General features: G+C 42.4%; 4 protein-coding genes across 5 annotated transcripts; 3 read left to right on the forward strand and 1 right to left on the reverse strand.

Annotated features, from left to right (window-relative positions):
* Positions 1-1680: 1680 nt before the first annotated feature.
* On the reverse strand, positions 1681-2578 carry LOC102713412. Its single transcript, XM_006663169.3, has 2 exons — positions 2018-2578; positions 1681-1898 (listed from the first exon to the last, which is right to left on the reverse strand). The coding sequence occupies exons 1-2, from the start codon at positions 2496-2498 to the stop codon at positions 1840-1842; spliced, it is 540 nt and encodes a 179-aa protein (XP_006663232.2). The 5' UTR covers positions 2499-2578; the 3' UTR covers positions 1681-1839.
* Positions 2579-4150: 1572 nt separating this feature from the next.
* On the forward strand, positions 4151-6006 carry LOC102701113 (ferroptosis suppressor protein 1-like). Of its 2 annotated transcripts, XR_005812797.1 has the most exons (3): positions 4151-4417; positions 4509-5840; positions 5930-5959. XR_005812797.1 is itself a non-coding variant. In XM_006662689.3 (2 exons), the coding sequence occupies exons 1-2, from the start codon at positions 4311-4313 to the stop codon at positions 5518-5520; spliced, it is 1119 nt and encodes a 372-aa protein (XP_006662752.3). In that variant the 5' UTR covers positions 4151-4310; the 3' UTR covers positions 5521-6006. The 2 variants fall into 2 exon arrangements, 1 of the variants encoding a protein (XP_006662752.3); XM_006662689.3 differs by having other exon boundaries at positions 4509-6006.
* Positions 6007-11136: 5130 nt separating this feature from the next.
* LOC107305281 (putative pentatricopeptide repeat-containing protein At3g13770, mitochondrial) lies at positions 11137-12707 on the forward strand. The gene has a single exon (XM_015842429.2). It carries the CDS (start codon positions 11239-11241, stop codon positions 11824-11826), a length of 588 nt encoding a protein of 195 aa, XP_015697915.2. The 5' UTR covers positions 11137-11238; the 3' UTR covers positions 11827-12707.
* A 1643-nt stretch (positions 12708-14350) lies between these two features.
* On the forward strand, positions 14351-20031 carry LOC102713684 (digalactosyldiacylglycerol synthase 1, chloroplastic-like). Its single transcript, XM_006663170.3, has 7 exons — positions 14351-14806; positions 16382-16414; positions 16888-16975; positions 17065-17546; positions 17633-17899; positions 18060-18409; positions 18502-20031. The coding sequence occupies exons 1-7, from the start codon at positions 14405-14407 to the stop codon at positions 19043-19045; spliced, it is 2166 nt and encodes a 721-aa protein (XP_006663233.1). The 5' UTR covers positions 14351-14404; the 3' UTR covers positions 19046-20031.
* The last annotated feature ends 634 nt before the right edge of the window (positions 20032-20665 follow it).

A 20665-nucleotide genomic window follows, 5' to 3' on the forward strand; every position in this document is an offset into this window, starting at 1 on the left:
ATTCATCTCACGATTTCTCACATAACTGTACAATTAGTTTTTCGATTTATCTATATTTAATACTCTATTTAAATTTCAAAGGTTTGATGTGATATTTTTGGGTGAAATTTTTTGGGAACTAAACGGGGCCTTAGCTACTACATCCCAGGCCGATCCAGCCTACTAATTCACGTTATCGGAACACTCTTCCTAGGCCCTTAGCCCAACAACACACACCCAATACTCAACCTTTTTTATTTATATATTTTTAATTAAATTTAGCAAAAAAATTATTTTTGCTTCAAAAACTTGTAAATCTATACCCCAACGCTGGCTAGTGGGTTATTTTTTTTAAAAAAAAATGCTCACTAGCTTATAAATCTGACGTGTCTAGTGGGTGATTAATTAAGGGAATCCTACATGGCTAGTGGGTGATTTTATTCAGCTCAGGAAGCGCTTGCAAATGTTAAGGGCTGCACGCAGGAAGTGTTTAAATGCGGCCTCCTTAAAAAGACCTATTAGTGGGTTGTTTGTGCCGGTTATTTTGCGGACGACCCCCTTAACGCCTCACTAGCTCAATGATTTATTTGATATTTCTATAAATACATTTTGCATGAAAAATATAAGTATATTTAGCATTATTAGCAATATGCATATATATAGATATATTTGGTATTATACACATTATACATACATGTATTTGATTTGTCAAAATATATCTAAATTTGTATATGTATAGTGTTTTATATATATATATATATATATATATATATATATATTATTCACAGAAAATATATTTATGAAGATATCAAATAAATCACCTAGCCACTAGACGCTAGGGGACCATCTTCAAATTTGTTAACATAAATCACCCATAGCATGACTTTAAGGGAGCCAACTGCAAAATGTCAAGCCCCTTCTTGCACGCGCCCCTTTAACATTTGCAAGTGCCCCATGAGCATAAATCACCCACTAGCATGGTGCTAAGGGGGTCGCCTATATATGTATATATATGTATATGTATATATATATATTTATATGTATGTATATATATATTTATATGTATGTATATATGTATATGTATATGTATGTATATATATGTATATATATATATATGTATATGTATGTATATATATGTATATGTATATATATATATGTATATGTATATATATATAAAAAAGCCGTTGTCTACCTATCCGCTAGGGGCCAATTAAATGTCGTTTGCCATGTTCGATATAACCCAGTAGTTGGGCGTTTTATCTAGCTCATGGTGCACTAGCAAATGTTGAATGTTAGGGATATAGAAGTACAGATACTTAAAACAAAAATATAGTTTTGTAACTTTTTAATAAAATAAATGCAAATAAAAAAGATTCAATAGCCCACTCCCTCCAAGGCATTAAGGTCAGCAATGTGTTATAAATAGTTGAAAAATACTCTCTGGTTTTTTTATATAAAAGATGTCGTTGACTTTTAAACTTATCTTTCATCATTTGTTTTATTAACAATTTTGTATAAATATGTAAAAATGTATGTAATACTTAAAGTAGATTAATTCAATGATAAACCAAATCACAATAAAATAAATGATAATTGCATGAATTTTATAAACAAGAGAATGCTCAAAACATATGTTCAAAAGTCAACGGCGTTATCTGTTCTCTTAAAAATGGGAGGGAGTGGATAGATAGAAGTAGAGAATTGAATTATTTATACTGATTGATATTTGAATACAATGAATGATTACATATATTTATTATACTACGATGATATAGGACATGAGCACGGGTATATATATATGTGTGTGTGTTTCTAACCAGAGTCTCTCTATTCATCCCTAGCAACTGCTAATGACGGTTGCTAATTGATCCAATTTCTAACCGCTGCCTCCTTCCTCAGCATACGCGGCGGTTTCGCACCTGCAAAATTTCAACCACATCGTGTCAGGATTGTTCATAGTTTAATTTGATCGTCATGCATCAAATGGGGATGAATTAATTTATGTCGATCGAATCGAGGCAATTAAGTGCATGCTTACCATTAATCCTGGGAGGATTGGAGGAGGCTGATCTGGTCAGGTACACCTCGGCACGCGGCAAGAACACGCCGGTGCCGGCGAACGGCGGCGGCAGCGTCTGTCTCGTCCCGAATCCCCGCGCGTGGTGCAGGGACGGCGCCATTAGTCCTGCGCCGTCGCCGGAGAGATGCTGCTGCCCGCGCACGTGTGGGTGGTGGTGGTGGCTGCTGTACGGCGGAGCGGCGCTGGCCGGAGGAGGAGCAGGAGGTCGTTCTCCGACGCTGCCGCCGACGGTGGACGTGAGGCCGAGGATGCCGACGAGGCGCGCGGCGAGCTCCTCGACGACGGCGTGGCTACTCCGCTGGCGGCGGGCGCGGGCGGCGGCAGCGGCGTGATCGGCGATGCCGATTTCCACCAATATCTCCTGCGGCAGAAGGCGGTGGACGACGGCGTCGTCCAGCTGCTGCTGCTCGCGCACGTAGATGCAGTCGGCCATAGCCATCGCTGGTTGTAGTGGGGGGATGGATCGATCAATCGAGGTCGTGCCGCCGTCGTGGAGAGGTGGAAGAAGCACTCACACGGCCGGCGAAGTGTGGAGGTGTGGTCCGCGAGATAGACGACGGCGATTTTATAGCGGAAGCAGCCGGACGGGCGGGCGGCCGTGCGGGAGACGACGGCCGGCGAAGCATGCGCTAGCTGCACACGCGGTTGCATGCATGCATGCATGGGAAGTAGTGGGGAACGTGCCCGGTGAGTGCTTTAGCTTTCACACGTTGTTAATTTCTCCTTTTTTTTTCACATTTTACTTTTGGATCTTTTTACTCTTTTTGTCGGTGAAAAAAATTATGGATGGGCTATGTTTAGAATCCATCTGCATATTTTAAGTTTTCCGCGTGCTGTCAAAAAATAGTGTATCTTATGTTTTAAGTGATACTACAATCCTAGCTGGCATATATTAGTTGCCTAAAGTTTGTTGATATTCAGATTATCCTTTTTTTTAACACGTTATAAACACATGATAAGTTGATAATGCATATTACACTATAAGCAAACCCTACCTGTGTGAAAGCATACACGTATATTCTATCTCTAAAAACTACTGCATATCTTGAGATCGACAAAATTGTCACAGGAACCCCATTCACTTTAAGAGAAAATAGAGGTGCATAGCATTGATGTATATGTCACCTACCACTTAAATTAAAAACAATACAACAAGGGCTAGATACATGATATATATGAATATGGAATGGGGCCATCGTCTTCTCGTTCCTCCATCCCTCTCTTCTTTTTCCTCAACTCCATCAGGATCTAATGGGTAGAGGGGGGCTGGGGCAACCATCCCAAATTCGACCCTAATGGAAGAAAAAAAATAGCTATAAATGTGAGTATCCATATTAAACCTATGATTCGAATTCCACCGCAAGTAAAATAACCAGTTGAATTATGTCCACTTTACTAGTTTTCATGGTTAATTTGTTTCGGATTAATTGTCTTGAATGTTTTCTAGCCCCATTGTTTCCTTTTGAGTAACTACAGTTGTGAGGAAATTCAATGTGGTCGCTGGTACTTTTGGAAATGGCCCCACACTGATAAATTCAGAAGAGGAGGACCACAGCTCCGCACAAAATTTTGGCCTGTACTAACCCATGTCAGATGGGCCATGATCTAATGAGCGATCCACCGGTCACTTTCTAGCCCAACAAAAACAAGTACGGCCGACGACAAGCTCAATTGCCGCGGGGCCAAATCAGGCTTGCGCAACGGTCATAATAATCTCATCAGATTTGCTATTGGAACCACATGTAATAAATACATGAGAGTCTATGTGTCATAGACAACGAATTGCAAATATGTTATCATCCATTTCTAAAAATGACAAAAAAGTTAAATGCCCCACATCTGGAGTATATATTTTTATCAGATTTGATTGTATATTAAATTATGTAATTAAGCATGAAACACGTATATGATTTAATGTAATTTTATATGAAATTATTTCTTTTAATCCCGTGACGAAGCAAGGGCACAGAAGGAAAGTCTAGTTTTGTTCCTCCTCGTGAAGTAGACAGCTAGAGGAGATGGCTAATTACCGTCTGGAGGGCAAAAATAAACATTCCTATTTTCAGCAAAGTGATTGACAGGTGGGTTCATCTTCTGACAGGTGAGGCATCCTCCTTGTAATAATGAAATCTGAAAGGCCGATCGACACAGGGAGAGGATGAGCTCGTCGACCGATCGACACAACAAAATTTGCAGAATTTCCTTTTGGCGGCACTTGGATCAATTGGTGTGATCAATTGCGGCGTCAGCCATGCTCCGATCCACCGGCGACCGCGTGGTCATCGTCGGCGGCGGCATCGCCGGCGCCCTCCTCGCCAGGACGCTCCAGAACCACGCCGACGTCGTCCTCATCGACCCGTACGTGATCGCCATTGCTTATGTTTGATTCAAGATGGATGCAATGATCAATGGCGAGCTGCGCGTGTGCGTGCATGGATGGATGATGCAGGAAGGAGTACTTTGAGATCCCGTGGGCGAACCTGCGCGCCAAGATGGAGCCGGCGGCGGTGGAGCGCACGGTGATCCCGCACACGGAGTACCTCACGAACGCCAAGGTGGTGACGGCGTCGGCGGTGGGCGTGGACGACTCCGTCGTGCTCACCTCCGTCGGCTGCACCGTCGCCTACGACTTCCTCGTCGTCGCCACGGGCCGCATGTGCAACCGGCCGCAGAAGCGGGAGGAGCGGCTGCAGACGTTCGAGCAGGACAAGGCGCGGATCGCGTCGGCGGAGTCCGTGCTCGTCGTCGGCGGCGGGCCCATCGGCGTGGAGCTCGCGGCGGAGATCGTGATGGGGAACCCCGAGAAGCGCGTGACCATCGTCCACGGCGGGCCGCGGCTGCTGATGGTGATGGGCGAGAAGGCGTCGGCCAAGGCGCTGGAGTGGCTCCGCTCCAAGAACGTCACCGTGCTGCTCGACCAGACCGTCGACGTCGCCGCCGCGGGCGTCTCCCCCGACGACAAGGTCTTCACGACGTCCGCCGGGGAGACGGTCGCCGCCGACTGCCACTTCGTATGCACCGGCCGCCCCATCGCGTCGGGGTGGCTGCGGGACTCGTTCCTCGGCGACCACGTCGACGAGAACGGGAGGGTGGTGGTGGACGAGCACCTCCGGGTGGGCAAGCTGAGGAACGTGTTCGCCATCGGCGACATCACCGACGTGCCGGAGGCGAAGCAGGGGTACCTGGCGCAGCGGCACGCCATGGTGGTGTCCCGCAACCTGAAGCTGCTGGTGAAGGGCGGCGAGAGCAGGGAGCACAAGCTGCACCGGTACAAGGCGTCCAAGGTGAACATCACCATCACGCTCGGCCGCCGCGACGCGCTGTCGGAGCTGCCGTTCATGACGGTCATCGGCCACCTTCCCGGCGCCATCAAGCCCCGGGACCACTTCATCTCTCGGACCCGCAGGATGATGGGCCTCAAGCTAAGTGCGCGCCATGACCAATCCATGTTTCGCATCTGAAACTTGGATCGATCATGCACGCACTATATATCTATGGATTCAGGTGCGTAGCTAGGGGTAGTCCAGGTGAACGTGTGACTACCTCTATTTTGGTCTATGAAGACAACACCTATGTTATTTATATATTTGCATGTATTACTTTTTAATTAAAATTTTACTCGCATTTGTGATATGTAGCGTTTAAAACTTTTGATTTGTGATGTTGACTTGTGTCGTAGGAATATCCAATGAAAAATTTCTGACTACAGCATAATCAAGTATTTGCCACCGACGCATTGAATTAACACGCTTGGACCTTAGACTGGGCTATATGAATTTTGGTACAAGTCCAACACAAACTTGCTCAGTTTTTATCATATCATCGGCCGATATATATGGGTTGATTTTTTCTTACACATGATCTTACTAGCTAGCATTGTCCGTGATAGCGCTACGGTATGTATGGTGATGACCAGCAAGCAGTCACATTGAAAGAAAATATCAAAGATCGTCTCATGTTGTGCTAAAATACTTTCTTTTCCCATGGTTCACTACTTTTACCCAGTAACATCAGATCTAAAAAAAAATCAAATATCTTATTTTATTACAGAGCCTATCCTAATTTCATTATTTGTTACAAATTGACGGTATCAACACAACAAAACCTTATTCGTGAATCAAATATGATATACCAGTCTGCTTTGATCATGAATCATAAAAAAAAAACCACCCGCAAGGACAAGACACAAGAGTTCATATACCATCTGCAACAACTTGACTTATTTCTTCCTTGGCCGCATCCATGGAGACTATTGAATTAGTAGTGGCCACAGATGAAGCTTCGGATCAAGATTCACGCACATATGAATACACCATGACCCATACAAATCACAATTATTGTCCATGAGAAATACCATGTGCTAAGATACCATTTTTGCTGGCAGGTATTCACCTTTCTCTTCAACCCGGCCTTAAATGCGATTTTTCACCAATCGTTCACACTTCTGAATCCAACCAAATAAAAGAGAGAAAAATATCAACCCAACCACCTCGTCATCTGATGATGATCTATATGGGGATGTAACAATGCCATTACTACGAGACCAGCTGAAGGGGCATGGTGGTTAAAGACGGAGGTAAGAGTTGGAAGCATAGATGGAGAGGACATCGAGGAGGTCTAGAGGTCATCGATAGAGAAGAAGCGAGACTATGATCTAGTGACAGCACATGAGGGCAACATGATAGTGGCCTAGCTATGGGGACCTAGGAGGAGTGGACAACGAGGCAGCCTCATTGTCATCTTTGGCGATCTAGAGGCTATTGACGTTAAGGTAGAGGCATGTCGGCAGATGCAGGAGGGAGCTTGAGGAGGTGGGCACGGTGGTGAATTGGTGATGGCGGGGAAACAGTGATGGTTGGCATGGTTTATAGGGATTGGCGAGGGGCGTTGGTTTAGGGGTAGTGTGAGGGAGGAGTGCATCCTATGTACGGTGGCCCAGGGCTATTAGGCTATTGGTGCAGGTGATTTGTGGGGATAGATGGAATGTCTTGTGAGTTGATAAAGAGTAGGATAAAACTATATCCTTTATCAAAATAGGATGATCTAAACCATTCCATGATGAATGAGTTATGATCAAGTAAAATAAATTTGTGCACTGTAAGGTAGATTGATGCTCAAGAACAATATTTGTAGACCTCATAGAAGTATATGTGGCTGGTAGAGTTGAGGAATTAGGAGGAGTCAAGAAAATTGCATGCAATGGCTTTAGGAAGGACTGAGGAGCACAAGCAACATAAAAGATGAGAAGGTGAGGAACTAGGAGATAGCAGAACCATTAAATTGCAGGAAAAATGTAGGAATAGAGAAAATCAAATAAAGAATGGAAGGTAAAATATATAGGACTGTGGGATTTTTTTAAACACAGTTTACGTACTCTTTGCCTTCTGATAGTCTAATTTTAGTAAAAATTGTGTTGAGAATTATTAATATCCCCATGATAGCAGAGTACAAGATGTGTGCCGCCATGCGTGCAAGAGTACAATCACAAACACAATGAGATCTTTTGTTGCAATATAAGCTTATTATTCATCAACAACTACAAGTTTTTCCTATGCTACAAGCTTATAACATGGTCCATAGACAAAACATAATGGAATAATGAAATATGATCAATATTCCCATTCATCTGGCAGCAATGCAAGCTCAGGGAAGTAGTCTTCCTTCGCAACGGAGGTTGCCAACCCCTTATCCTTCTGCAATGGCTTTGTTTCATTTTGTTTGCTAGGACTAGCCTCTGCCAAAGCATCATCATGCTTCTTTATTTCCATGTTGTTACAAGTTGTGTTGAATTCAAACCTTTGATTAGCAGGTGATCTCACATCTACAAATGAGAACATAGATCTTCATGAGTAGTGTTTTTTCAATAATATTTACTAAATACTATATATGAACTATGGAATTGACAAAAATGTAATACACATAATTTTATAATATATAAATATATTTCATTGTGCTTGTTAATTCTAACATTGTTTGGAAAGAGTTACATGCAATACCTTCTTCAGTGGTCAATGGGGTCACGGGCGGGACAGATATGGGTGCTTGATCCATTCTGTAATCCATAGGGTATGAAGGCGTTGGCGAAAACGTATCAGTGCCACCATTCATTCTGAGAAACACCTCTATATCGATTGCTATTGCACCAAATGGCTGTTCGAAAAATAGATTATATCATTCTGTTTTTTTTAAGTCATAGTTGACTTGCAAATTGAGTAACACATCTCAAAAGGTCAAAAAGATGCATGCATAATTTCAAGGGAAGATTAGAAAAACAATAGAATATATTGAGGCTATTTTTTTTAACAAAATAAACTATGTGGTTTCTTTTAGCTAGCTGGTTACCTGCATCTCCGATGGTGGGAGGTTGAACCACTGCCCTGATTCAGCGACCAATTGCACCATTGTGTTATTGCCTCCATTAAACACCCAAATAAGAAGTTCACCGTGCGTGCCAAATCCATGTGGCTGCACAAAAGAATAGTCTAATTTTATTAAAATCTAAGACCAATGCAACATCAAAATCTTGAGGCATATATAAATCATAATAGATTTCTAAGGAAAACAAAATCTTTACCAAAGCTGATGGGTAGTGGTAGAGGAACGGGTGAGCAGTGAAGGGGAAAAAAGCACGCATGTCCATGGCGTCGATGACTTTGTTATTTTCTTGGAGAGAGATTAAACTGAGCAGGTCGGTTATTTATACAAAGATATGTGCATATTTATTGATGTTTTTTCATCCAGGTGCATTATTTGTTGTATGCATGGATAGATAAGGAATTAAATGCTCACCATATTTGTTAGATGCAAATGCATTTATTATCTTTTAACTATTAATTTATTTGAGTATGACTTCTACGTACGATTTCAATTATTTAATTTTCCCCACCTATTTTCATTCGGTTAAACATAAACAATAGAGCAATTTGTGGCTATAAAGCAATTGAGAAAAAGGCCATATTCACCTGGTAATGAAAGCTTAGTTTTGTATCTTGTCTGTGTCACATCCACTTACCAACATTTTCTCTATTAAGGTCATTGTTCAATCATGTGAATATATATTTCGCACAACATATTGTAATTGCAGTTTTATTATTCTCGTTTTATAGTTCTTGAGTTTTTGGTGGTTTACTGGTTTATTTATCTAAACACTAAATATACCCGACTTTTGAATGGTTCACCATGGACTTTGTTTATGCTAATAAGTGGTGTCAACATCACTTGCAAAAATCAATCTTATGTAGAAACAACAATTAATAAGTCCTCACTACACACTCACACTATGCTTCATTTGTTTCCACCACCAAACTCACATCTTCAAACCATATATGGCTATATGTTTCATAATATAGCCTATATGATTCATTAGAATATCTGCTATATGTTTTCCCATAAATAATACCACACAACCACTTTACCATATATGGCTATATGTTTAATGACAATTGAAATACAAATAAGAGTAATTATTACTTGTATGGCACTTACCACATCCGTCAAAATAAACGAATTTCTGTGTTTTTTTTGAATTTTTGACTTTCGTCTTATTTGAAATTTTTTTATAATTAATATTTTTTATTGTTACTACATGATAGAACATAAATAATATTTTACGTGTGACTAATTTTTTTTAATTTTTCAATAAAATTTTTAAATAAGACGGATGGTCAAACGTTTGACCTAAAAGCCTAGAAATCCTCTTTTTCTGGAACAAAGTAGTAGTTACCAAGCTATATAAGTTGTTAGACCTAGGTAAAAAACAACAAATATTTAAAGCGTGTTGTATTTCTCTTAAGGAGGTATTTTGGCTTGTTTTGATAGTTGAGAGGTGTGAAATGTGTTTTTAGAATAATCCAATAGTTGAGTGGCGTATTGTTGGTTAATCCTTTTGCGCAAATCAAGGGCATAACGCAAACCGTTACTTTGGTATGGTCCAAGATAAGGTACGATCAATTTGGCCTTTCGAGCGTTATGCGTTACATCAATAGTATAAAATTTTTGCTTGCTAGTTAACCATTTTTGGTGAAAGAGGGGGAAATCGATAGAGCATGTTCAGTGTGGCTAAAAGAGAGTCGAATAATTTCTTACCCTTGGTGCATTCCTTGCTGCCATAAGGGGTGGAAACTCCTGTCTTCCCATTGAGTATGCTCCCCAAACTTCTAGAAGCTGCATGTTTCTTAGAAAAAACTATCTAAAAGTTGCTTTTAAATTACATTAATTCACTTTTAGGTTTGCAATATTTAATTGAGCATTCACTAATGAATCTCCTCATTTTGCATAATCATCTTCATATTCTTCTTCACTCCCCTTAAAAAAAAGGCCTAACTCTAGCGTACCGGGAATGAGATTTTAAAATTTTGATGTGTTGGATTCAAGCAAAACAATGAATGGGAGAAGAGCAACTTTTACTTATTTTGGAAAAAGTATGCCTTCTTTTTTAGGATTTTCAATATATGATATGACGTTCGATATTGTTAAAAAAACACTCCAGTCATGAACAATATATGTTGGTACTTAGATGGAAGAAATCTAAACCACACGTGCATTGCAAAAGAAGAAAAAAAAGTAAGATTCGCAAATTAAGCTCCTTCCAACTAAAGTATCAATATAATATAAAAAATGTGAAAAGTAAAGACTACATGCAACGATGCTACTTACGAGACAGGTAGCTAAGCATGGACATTTAGTTATTTTGGTTTACAGATATACTGTTGTAGCACATTCAATTATCATGAAATAAAAACTTATTTCACACTTGGCAAACACGATGATTCCGAGTAATTATATCATCATTAATCACCAAAACTTTAGATATGGGTTCGAATTGTGATGGTGTGCAAGTTGACTAACAGAGTGATCAATTCACTCGAGGTAAGTGTGGTCGGTCGTAAGTAGTGTGAGAGCAAATTTTATAACAGAGATGGATATAATTTCTAATTTTATATATGTAAGTTACTCATTAATCGAAAGATGACAAGTACCAGAATAACCTTTACACTGCCCTCGATACACTAGTTTTATGCGTTGATTACCCAATTTACTCAATCTTTCTCGTAGAGATTGTCAGGAACACGTGACGGGCGAAGTTGACGTAAGCGAATTCGCGTCACTGTAGTCTGCAGGCGTGGGAGTCCAGCCCCGTAGAGACGACAGCCCAATCCCGCACCGCAACCCCGGCGGTAATGCATCGCCACTACGCCGTCCTGCTCCGCCGCGCCGCCGCCCTGCCGTCGCTCCCCCTCGTGGCGTCCCTCCACGCGGCGGCGCTGCGCCGAAGCGCCGTGCTGGCCCCCTCCCTCATCCACGCCTACTCCGCCTGCGGCGACCTCGCCTCCGCGCGCAAGCTGTTCGACGAATTGCCGCCCCAGCAGCGGACGCTCTCCGCGCGCACGGCGCTGGCCAGCGCGATGTCCGCGCACGGCCGGTGCCGGGAGGTCCTCGGCCTATTCGTCGGGCCGGAGGAGGGGGAGGAGATGGACGACAAGGCGGTGACCGCGGTCCTCGCCGCGTGCGCGAGGGCCGGGATGGTGGACGAAGGGAGGAGGGTGTTCGCGACGGTGAGGCGGCCCGCGCTGCAGCACTACACGTGCATGGTGGAGCTGCTGGGGCGCGCCGGGGAGGTCGATGAGGCGGAGGTGCTGGTGGCGCGGATGGAGGCGCGCCCGGACAGGGTGATATGCGCGGCGCTGCTCGCCGCGTGCCGGGTGCACGGCCGCGTCGATGTGGCTGAGAGAGTGCACGGGTTGATGCGCCACCATGGCATTGCGTGAGCTTTGCACTACAGTCTGAGTATAGTGACTGCACAATGCAGTTCAACCTAAAATCGTCTCAGCCTCCCACTGCTGTGTCTTTTTGAAGCTGACAAGTCCTGACAACTGAAGCTGATAAGAAACTGACAGGATGCTGGACATGGTTGTTCTTCAAGCGCATTCTTTCTGTAGTGCAGCAACCCCCGATAGTGCAATGTTTGCAGTCTGAGGCTCCATTTCAGAGTGGGGGAGATTATTTCAGGTTTCTTTGGGAATTGAATTGTTTCTTGTGAAATTCAAACGGCGCTGGCATACTTCTGCTGGCCCAGAGAAAAAAATGCGGGGCTTGTGTGATGAGTTGTGACCATCGCATGAAGCCATGAACACTTCAGATCATCTTATATCTATGCTCCTACTGACCTATGTGGTTCATAAATAAGAAACGGATGGTTAAGATGGTAACCCTTGTTACCGTTGTTCTCAGAGTTTCAAGTAATGAAGGACAGTGTGAATGGACTGGATGCCAAGCTGGTGAAAATAAGGAATTTAACAAGGTTATATTTTGGCAGTGAATTTAACCAGTCAACCAACTGAAGTCATTTCGTTGTTGCCTGATGGCTTCTGGCTATGTATGGATGCATACTTTGGCATCGTGCACACTGAATAGATTGTGCCTGTTCTGACATCAATGGATACAGCAGGACCAACAGTGCAGAACAAAAGGCTCTAACCAGGAAGGTGCCAAGTTAACAGACTGAACTGTCAAACTTGAGTAAATGCTAAGAGCGGGGTTTGTCACAATTTGTGCAAAACTGTCAAACTTGTTGGATAGCAACTCAGGAAAGGTATATTACGACTTTGTCGAATATGATATCGCTTTGCGAAATTTATCAGAATCAGGTTAAGAAGCTTCATATTATTTTGGCAAATCTCACATTGTGGGATTGTACCTGCTACTATGCAATGAGTAGTTAAGAGGTACAAAACAGATGTTGCAATGAGTAGTCATGAGCTTGTGATTTCGTATCTTGTGCTGGTGTGAATCACTTGTCTGGCATTTGATTGGAGCTCTTGGGATCCTTCAGATAACTTAGATATGGCTGTAAAAGAATACAGAGTTGTTCCTACGAGTTCAGAGATTCTGATAGCAATGCTGACAGAAGACAAAGAGTTGTAGTCTGATGTTGCAAAATGGCAGACTGGCAGGATAAGGAGATAAATAGAGGAGCTGTGCATCTCCATCTTAATCTTTTCTTGAGTCTTGATGAAGAAAAGAGCTATATTTTTCACGGCTGGCAGAGCAACTCTTTCCTGTGCCAGACATAGCTATGCTGATGCCGACATTTGTACATGACTGAGAAACAGCAACACATGGTTGGCGGCCAAGAAACCAGCTGCATGCCAAGGAAATACTGAAGATGAACTCGACTGTAATGGCGTTTTCTGGCGAAAATTTTGCACCGTGCATTTTCCACAGTTTACAGCTACAGTCCTTTTGAGAATGTACCAGATCCGGATCCCCGTGTCAACGGTTCTGGTTCTTTGCCAAGAACCGAACACAGCAGTTGCTTTCGATCTTGTGATGGATCTGGAGGTGAAAGTCTGCATGATTCCAAACTAAGCTGCCGTGCAAAACTATGTTAGCGTTGCTTGCAGTCTTCTTGTATCATTCGTGTTTTCTGACCGAATACATCCAAATGATGTGTTTTTCATGTCTGTCTTTTGCTCGTAGCCGATAAGCCTCGTGTTTCGCTAACCAAACTCGAATTACTTTTGTGTCTCAATTTTGCTTCCTGAACTCAAATGCAAAATTCAGGATTTGTTTTGGCCTATAAAAGCCTCCAGTTTCTGGTCACTTTTTCACATTACAACACGCTGATAAAATTCTTCAGTTGTAACCTGTTCCTTTCCAATAAGATTTCCATGGTCGTTTTTCCCCTAATTACGGATAAACTTGTTCCTTGTTGTTCGTTTTCTAAGTTCTTTTATTCTACTAGCTTGATACTCTCCCGATTTAATATACGACACTATTAACTTTTTCTCCCTATTTAATATATGACGCTGTTAACTTTTTGGTACATAATTGATTATTTATATTTTACAAAAATATGAAAAAATAATAATTAAAATAAATTTAGTAATAAATCTAATTATAACAAAATAAATAAATGATTATATAATTTTTAAATTAAAACGAATTACTAAAGGCATGCCAGGAAAAATCAGTGGCATTATCTTATTAAATACGGAGTAAAGTGAGTAGTTCAATTTTCCTTGCAGTGTTTAGGTATAAAGTATTAAAGCGCACCGATGCGAAATGTGATTATCATGTGTTTGACCAAATTACCAACGGCCGGTACGAGTCCACATGTCAGCATCATCCTCCCATCGCCTGACAGCGCGCGCCAATCCTGGCCGTTGATTCAGATGGCGCACGCGCAGCCGCGCATCTGCCACCTCACCTGCCGCGTGGGCCCCACCAAATCTCCCTCCCTCTCCCTCTCCCTCTCCCTCCTCTCCTCCGCCGCGGGGGCCTCGCTTCCTTTTACCCCTCCACCGCCTCCTCTCCGGCCAAAACCCTAGCGCCGCTCGCTCTCCCATGGCTAGCTACGGCGTCGACACGCGGCCGGCGCCCGCGGCGGGGGAAGGGGCGCTGTCCTTCCTGTCGCGGGGCATCCGGGAGGACCTCCGGCTCATCCGCGCGCGGGCGGGGGAGCTGGAGACGTTCCTCACCGCGCCCGTCCCCGAGCCCGAGCTGTTCGCGCGGCTGCGGCGCGCCTACTCGTCGTCGGCGTCCACGCGGCTGGACCTGTCGGCCATCGGGAAGGCGTTCGTGGGGACGGATGTGGTGGGGAGGGGGAGGAGCGGCGGCAGGTGGGGGTGGGAGGAGGTGGAGGCCGAGTGGGAGCCCATACGGATGGTCAAGGCGCGCCTCAGGGAGCTGGAGCGGAGGAGGCAGGGCCAGGCCACCGACATGCTCCACAAGGTCAAGCTCAGCCTGGTGAGATTCGATACTTCCTGGAGGCTTTGCTGAAGCAGTGCATCACCACCATAGCCAATACAGCTCAAATCGAGTAGGATGATCAAACGAATGAGTTGATTTGGTTAGGTTCACTCACGATGTCTTTCGTTCCGGGATTTAGGCTGATCTCAACGAAATTCATAAAATTCTCCGCGAACCTATTGAACAATATAATAGGAAAGTAATGATTGAGAATATTGATCGCGTAATTCAAGTGGGGGATGGGCTTTCTCGTATTTTAGGTCTTGGTGAAATAATGTCAGGCGAATTGGCAGAAGGGCCTAGGGTACTGCTCTGAATTTGAAATCCAAAAATGTTGGGATTGTATTAATGGGCGATGAGTTGATGATTCAAGAGGGCAATTTTGTAAAAGCAACAGGAAGAATTGCTCAGATACCCATGAGCAAGGCTTACTTGGGTCGTGTTATAAATGATCTAGCTAAACCTATCGATAAGAGAGGTGAAATTGTAGCTTCAGAATCTCACCTAATTGAGTAGCCTGCTCCAGGTATAATTTCCAGGCGTTCTGTACATGAATCCCTTCAAACTGGGCTTTCATTTGAGTTTTAGTTTTACAGTTTAGGTCAAAATAATTGCAGGATGATCAAGTTGAATTGGGTTGTCAACTGAATTATGCAGGTTAACGCATGACAGACTTGGTAAATATGAAACTATGCATCTTCTACTGTAGCTTAGCTATTACATGTTTCATAACTTGTTATTTTCAAAACTAGGATTTACAACTTCAACGTGATGTTCAATTTTATCTCAGCAGCAACTAGCCAATACATTATCCATTTAATCTTAGATAGGTCAAATCTTTGGAACAAATTAGGCTACAAGGGCACTAGCAAGCCTTAGGCATATTAGAGCTGTGGAATAAATATTTTAGCCGGGTTAGCCGAAGACTGACCAACTGAAGAATTTAATACTGATGTTGCATGGCTTATCTTTCTTAGTTTTTCTGAGGTTGACGAAATTCAAATTTTAAATTTTCTACTAAATAAACTAGTGAAAATAATACCATACAATAGAGAAATCCCAAAGCTCACAATGGTTGCTCTGTACTCTATATAGTGAATTAATGGTGCCTAAAAATCTGATCATCTCTGAGGTTTTTGATGTTTCAATGTATGGTTGTCTTTAGAGTAAACATAGGGCAAAGCCCATATGAATGAATTATATTGATTCAAAAGGGAGTACATGGGCTGCAAAATAGATCATGTTAAACACAGTAGCCCTGTCCCCCAGGCCATGTACACAGTGTGTTGGGAGGTTTTGCTATGGACAATGGTGTTTTTCAGTTTCAAAATATCAGAAGTTGTATTTGTTAACTTATTGTTAACTGTGGTGTTAGTGTAGAGTTGAAACCTTACAAGGGCCAGCCGTTGAAAAATAAGCTTGTGGTTATCCAATATTGTTTATTATTGCTTGCTTCTAAATGTACAAATCTTAATTAGGCTTGTTTACATGCTATAGCCTTCTTAGTAATCTACTGATTGAAACACATATATGATCCCACTCTATTGACGCACCTTCTGTTTTTCATTGCAGAAATCAATGAGCTTTGTGCCTGAATCTGCTGAGGTAGTAATCTGATTTCATATCCTATTGCACTATGCATTCAAGCATGACCATTTTTCTCATGTACTGGTGTTTGTTTGTCAGTTCAAGGAATTTACCTCTCCCCATATGAATTCCTTGTAAAGTTTCCATACTGATTAGGAAGGGATGTTTTTAATATGAAGGAAATAATTTTGCAAAGTGTTGCCTTCAGTTCATTTCTCACGTGTATGTGGTACTAATTTTGAACAGGTAGAATTTTGTTTGTTTCCAGAAGAAAGGCCATATAATGGTTGTTTTACAAATCATTGTTCAGATATATTTCTATCATATCATCTCATTAAACCTTTTATCTAAATAAACTTGAACATCAAATCTTTAAAGAAAAAGTTTAACCACTCCACCTTATGATCTTGTGAACATGGTTTAAGAGCATTGATGTATTCATATCATTGTGTGCTTTATTCATTGCTTTAATCAGTGCTGCTGTAATGCAGGAAGTTCCCCCTCTAGATTTAGGTGAACTTTTGGCATATTTCCTAAAGCAATCTGGCCCATTGTTTGACCAACTTGGTATAAAAAGAGGTATGAAGTTTGACCGCTAGATTTAGGTGAACTCTTGGTATATTACCTAAAGCAATCAGTACTGACTTTTTGTTTGTCATATGGTATAGATGTGTGCGATAAGCTAGTGGAATCTCTATGCAGCAAGCGCAAGGACCACCTTACATATAATTCATTCTCAGCAAGTGAACCATCTGCATTTAGTAATGACAATGCTGGTGATGAACTTGACCTAAGAATAGCTAGTGTCTTGCAAAGTACAGGACACAATTATGAAGGTGGATTTTGGAATGATGGGCATAAATATGAAACTGCTGACAAGAGGCATGTTGCAATAGTCACCACTGCCAGTCTTCCTTGGATGACTGGAACAGCTGTAAATCCTTTATTTCGTGCTGCTTACTTGGCTAAATCTTCCAAGCAAGATGTAACCTTGGTGGTGCCTTGGCTTTGCAAGTCAGATCAAGAACTTGTTTATCCCAATAGCATGACATTTAGTTCTCCACAAGAACAAGAAGCTTATATGAGGAATTGGCTGGAGGAAAGGGTTGGTTTCAAGACAGACTTCAAAATATCATTCTATCCTGGAAAGGTAAGGATTGTTTTTTCAGAACAAGTAAATAATCTTGCAATGTTGTGTTCATTACTTGTCTAATCTCGATTATTTGCGAAATATAGTTTCAAAAAGAACGGAGAAGCATAATTCCTGCGGGGGACACATCGCAATTTATACCATCAAAGGAAGCTGATATTGCTATTTTGGAAGAGCCTGAGCACTTGAACTGGTACCATCACGGGAAACGTTGGACTGATAAATTTAATCATGTTGTCGGTGTTGTGCATACAAATTATTTGGAATACATTAAGAGGGAGAAGAACGGTGCTATTCAAGCCTTTTTTGTGAAGCACATCAATAACTTGGTTGCCAGAGCTTATTGCCATAAGGTACTCAATTAAGCAGCGTACTATGGCCCACTGCGTCACTGCAATGTTCAATTGTGGCAATGTGAACATTTTTATTTTGTAGTTAAGACTTAAGAGCAGAGGTATTCAAAAGTTATGTAAGTTGATTTTCCCTAGTGAACTGATTGTTGGTTCAATGTAGGTTTTGCGACTGTCAGGAGCTACACAAGATCTCCCCAAGTCCATGATCTGCAATGTACATGGCGTCAATCCCAAGTTTCTTGAAGTTGGAGAGAGAATAGCAGCAGAGAGGGAGTCTGGCCAGCAGGCCTTCTCTAAAGGAGCTTATTTTCTAGGCAAAATGGTCTGGGCCAAAGGTTACAGAGAATTGATAGACTTGTTTGCAAAACACAAGAGTGATTTGGAAGGTTTCAAATTGGACATATATGGAAATGGTGAAGATTCACATGAGGTGCAATCAGCTGCCATGAAGTTGAATCTAAACCTCAACTTTCATAAAGGCCGGGATCATGCGGATGACTCTCTTCATGGGTAAAGACCAAGGCTGCTCAACTGCCTGACATCTTCCTACATCTGTGATATCACTGATTTGAAGGTGTCTGATGTACTTTTTTCACTTTCAGGTACAAAGTTTTTATAAATCCAAGCATTAGTGATGTCCTCTGTACTGCGACTGCTGAGGCATTAGCAATGGGCAAGTTTGTTGTCTGCGCAGACCACCCATCCAATGATTTCTTCAGGTCATTCCCGAACTGTTTGACATACAAAACATCGGAGGACTTCGTCGCTAAAGTGAAGGAAGCAATGGCCCGTGATCCACAGCCCCTCACACCCGAGCAGAGATACAACTTATCCTGGGAGGCCGCAACACAGAGATTCATGGAGCACTCCGAGCTGGACAAGGTCCTGAGCAGCAACATGGACTGCACCAGCACCAGTGGATGTGGTAAAAGTGGAGACAGCAAGATGAAAAAATCAGCCTCGTTGCCAAACATGTCAGGCATAGTAGATGGTGGGCTGGCGTTCGCCCACTACTGCTTCACGGGCAATGAGCTCCTCAGGCTGTCAACTGGAGCAATACCCGGCACCCTCAATTACAACAAGCAACATAGTTTGGACCTCCACCTCTTGCCGCCACAGGTACAGAACCCCATATACGGCTGGTAAGTTATACGTGTTAGTACTACTTAGCGCATAGATAGCTCTGTAATTTGTTTGTAACACTAGTGTTCCATTTCTTTCTTGTTTATCCTCCCTTTGCCAAAGGCAATCTTGTCCATTATTTAGTACTGTACAAACTACTACAGACTACATGTAGTGTTAGATAGAAGAGCCATTTTCACTGGCCTTCATGCTAAGCAGGGTTGTTCAGATTTCAGAGTTTGAGTAGTGTTCCCGGCATTGATCAAACATGCATGCATGCGCATATCTCTGTCAGCTACCATACCAAAGTTGGCTGATGGTTGTTGCTGTTTGGTATTACAAGCCCACGCCATGTCCTCCCCTTGTGCTTGCACAAGAGAAGTGCCATGGCAGTGCTGTGCCTGTGCGTGCGCTTGCTCCTTGCATGCGTGCATCTCAATGGTGGTGGCACTGTCGCACTCATGAATTGCTGCTGCTTTTCTAGGCTCTATCTTACCTTTTTATCCATCCATCTACTTGTATTTACCATCATCGATGAGCCATGACTGGTAAAGAGCTTGGTACACATTGTATGTTTGTCTGATCTACAATACATACAGCACTTTGTTTGAGTATACATGCTAGTTGTATACTAGTTGTAAAGAAGTAGTGCTAGTGTAGGGAGAGGCCAATGCTATGCCATGTCATCCATGTCCAGCTATCCGCATGGCAATGGCATCCCCATACTGGCAGTGGCAGAGGCCTACGTGGGGTGTATGTGGGCCTTTGCCCTTCTCTCTCTGCCATTGCCAGCCTCAGCACAGCAGCTACTAGTAGCAGTAGTGTGTAGCACTGCAAGGGTCTTCGTGTTGATGCGAGGTGATTCGTTGCTGTACTGCCTGCTGCTGCTCTAATCTGCCATGCAATGTGATAAAGAGGACCATGTGCTGCAAATGCAACACTGCTTCATCCATTTTTTGTATTTTTATTGTTATCATCATAATAATATGTGTACTCCCTTGTGTTGGTGGTGGTGGTGTTTAAATTGAGAATTTTTTTGAGAAAAGTATCACGTCAAATGTTTGACCGGATGTCGGAAGAGTTTTTTAGACACGAATGAAAAAACGAATTTCACGGCTAGCTTAGAAACCGTGAGACGAATTTTTTGAGTCTAATTAATCCGTCATTAGCACATATTGGTTACTGTAGCATTTATGGCTAATCATGGACTAATTAGGCTTAAAAGATTCGTCTTAAGATTTTTTATATAACTGTGCAATTAGTTTTTTGATTCATTTATGTTTAATGCTTTATTTAAGTGTTTAAAAATTTGATGCGATGTTTTTGGAAAAAAAAATTGGGAACTAAGCAAGACCTGATTCCATCACATGACTAGCTTAGCACTAATGTCTAATGTACTATGATTAAGAGTGCTAATGTCTGTTGTGGCCTACTAATTGAAGGGTTAGTACACTCCTGCATGGATGTTTCCTCCTTTCCTTTGCAGCAACTATAGTGAACAAAATGCCACTGTTTCTACTTCACTTGATTCCCTCTGCACATCAAATTCTGAAGAGAGATTTGTTGAGTGGAGCTGCATGTTTGATCGGACCGTGTTGGTGAGTGAGGGCAGGCATGATCTAGCTCGTGATAGAGGCAGCTACT

Source organism: Oryza brachyantha, chromosome 11 (genome assembly GCF_000231095.2).
Source record: "Oryza brachyantha chromosome 11, ObraRS2, whole genome shotgun sequence".
NCBI classification, from domain to species: Eukaryota; Viridiplantae; Streptophyta; class Magnoliopsida; order Poales; family Poaceae; genus Oryza; species Oryza brachyantha.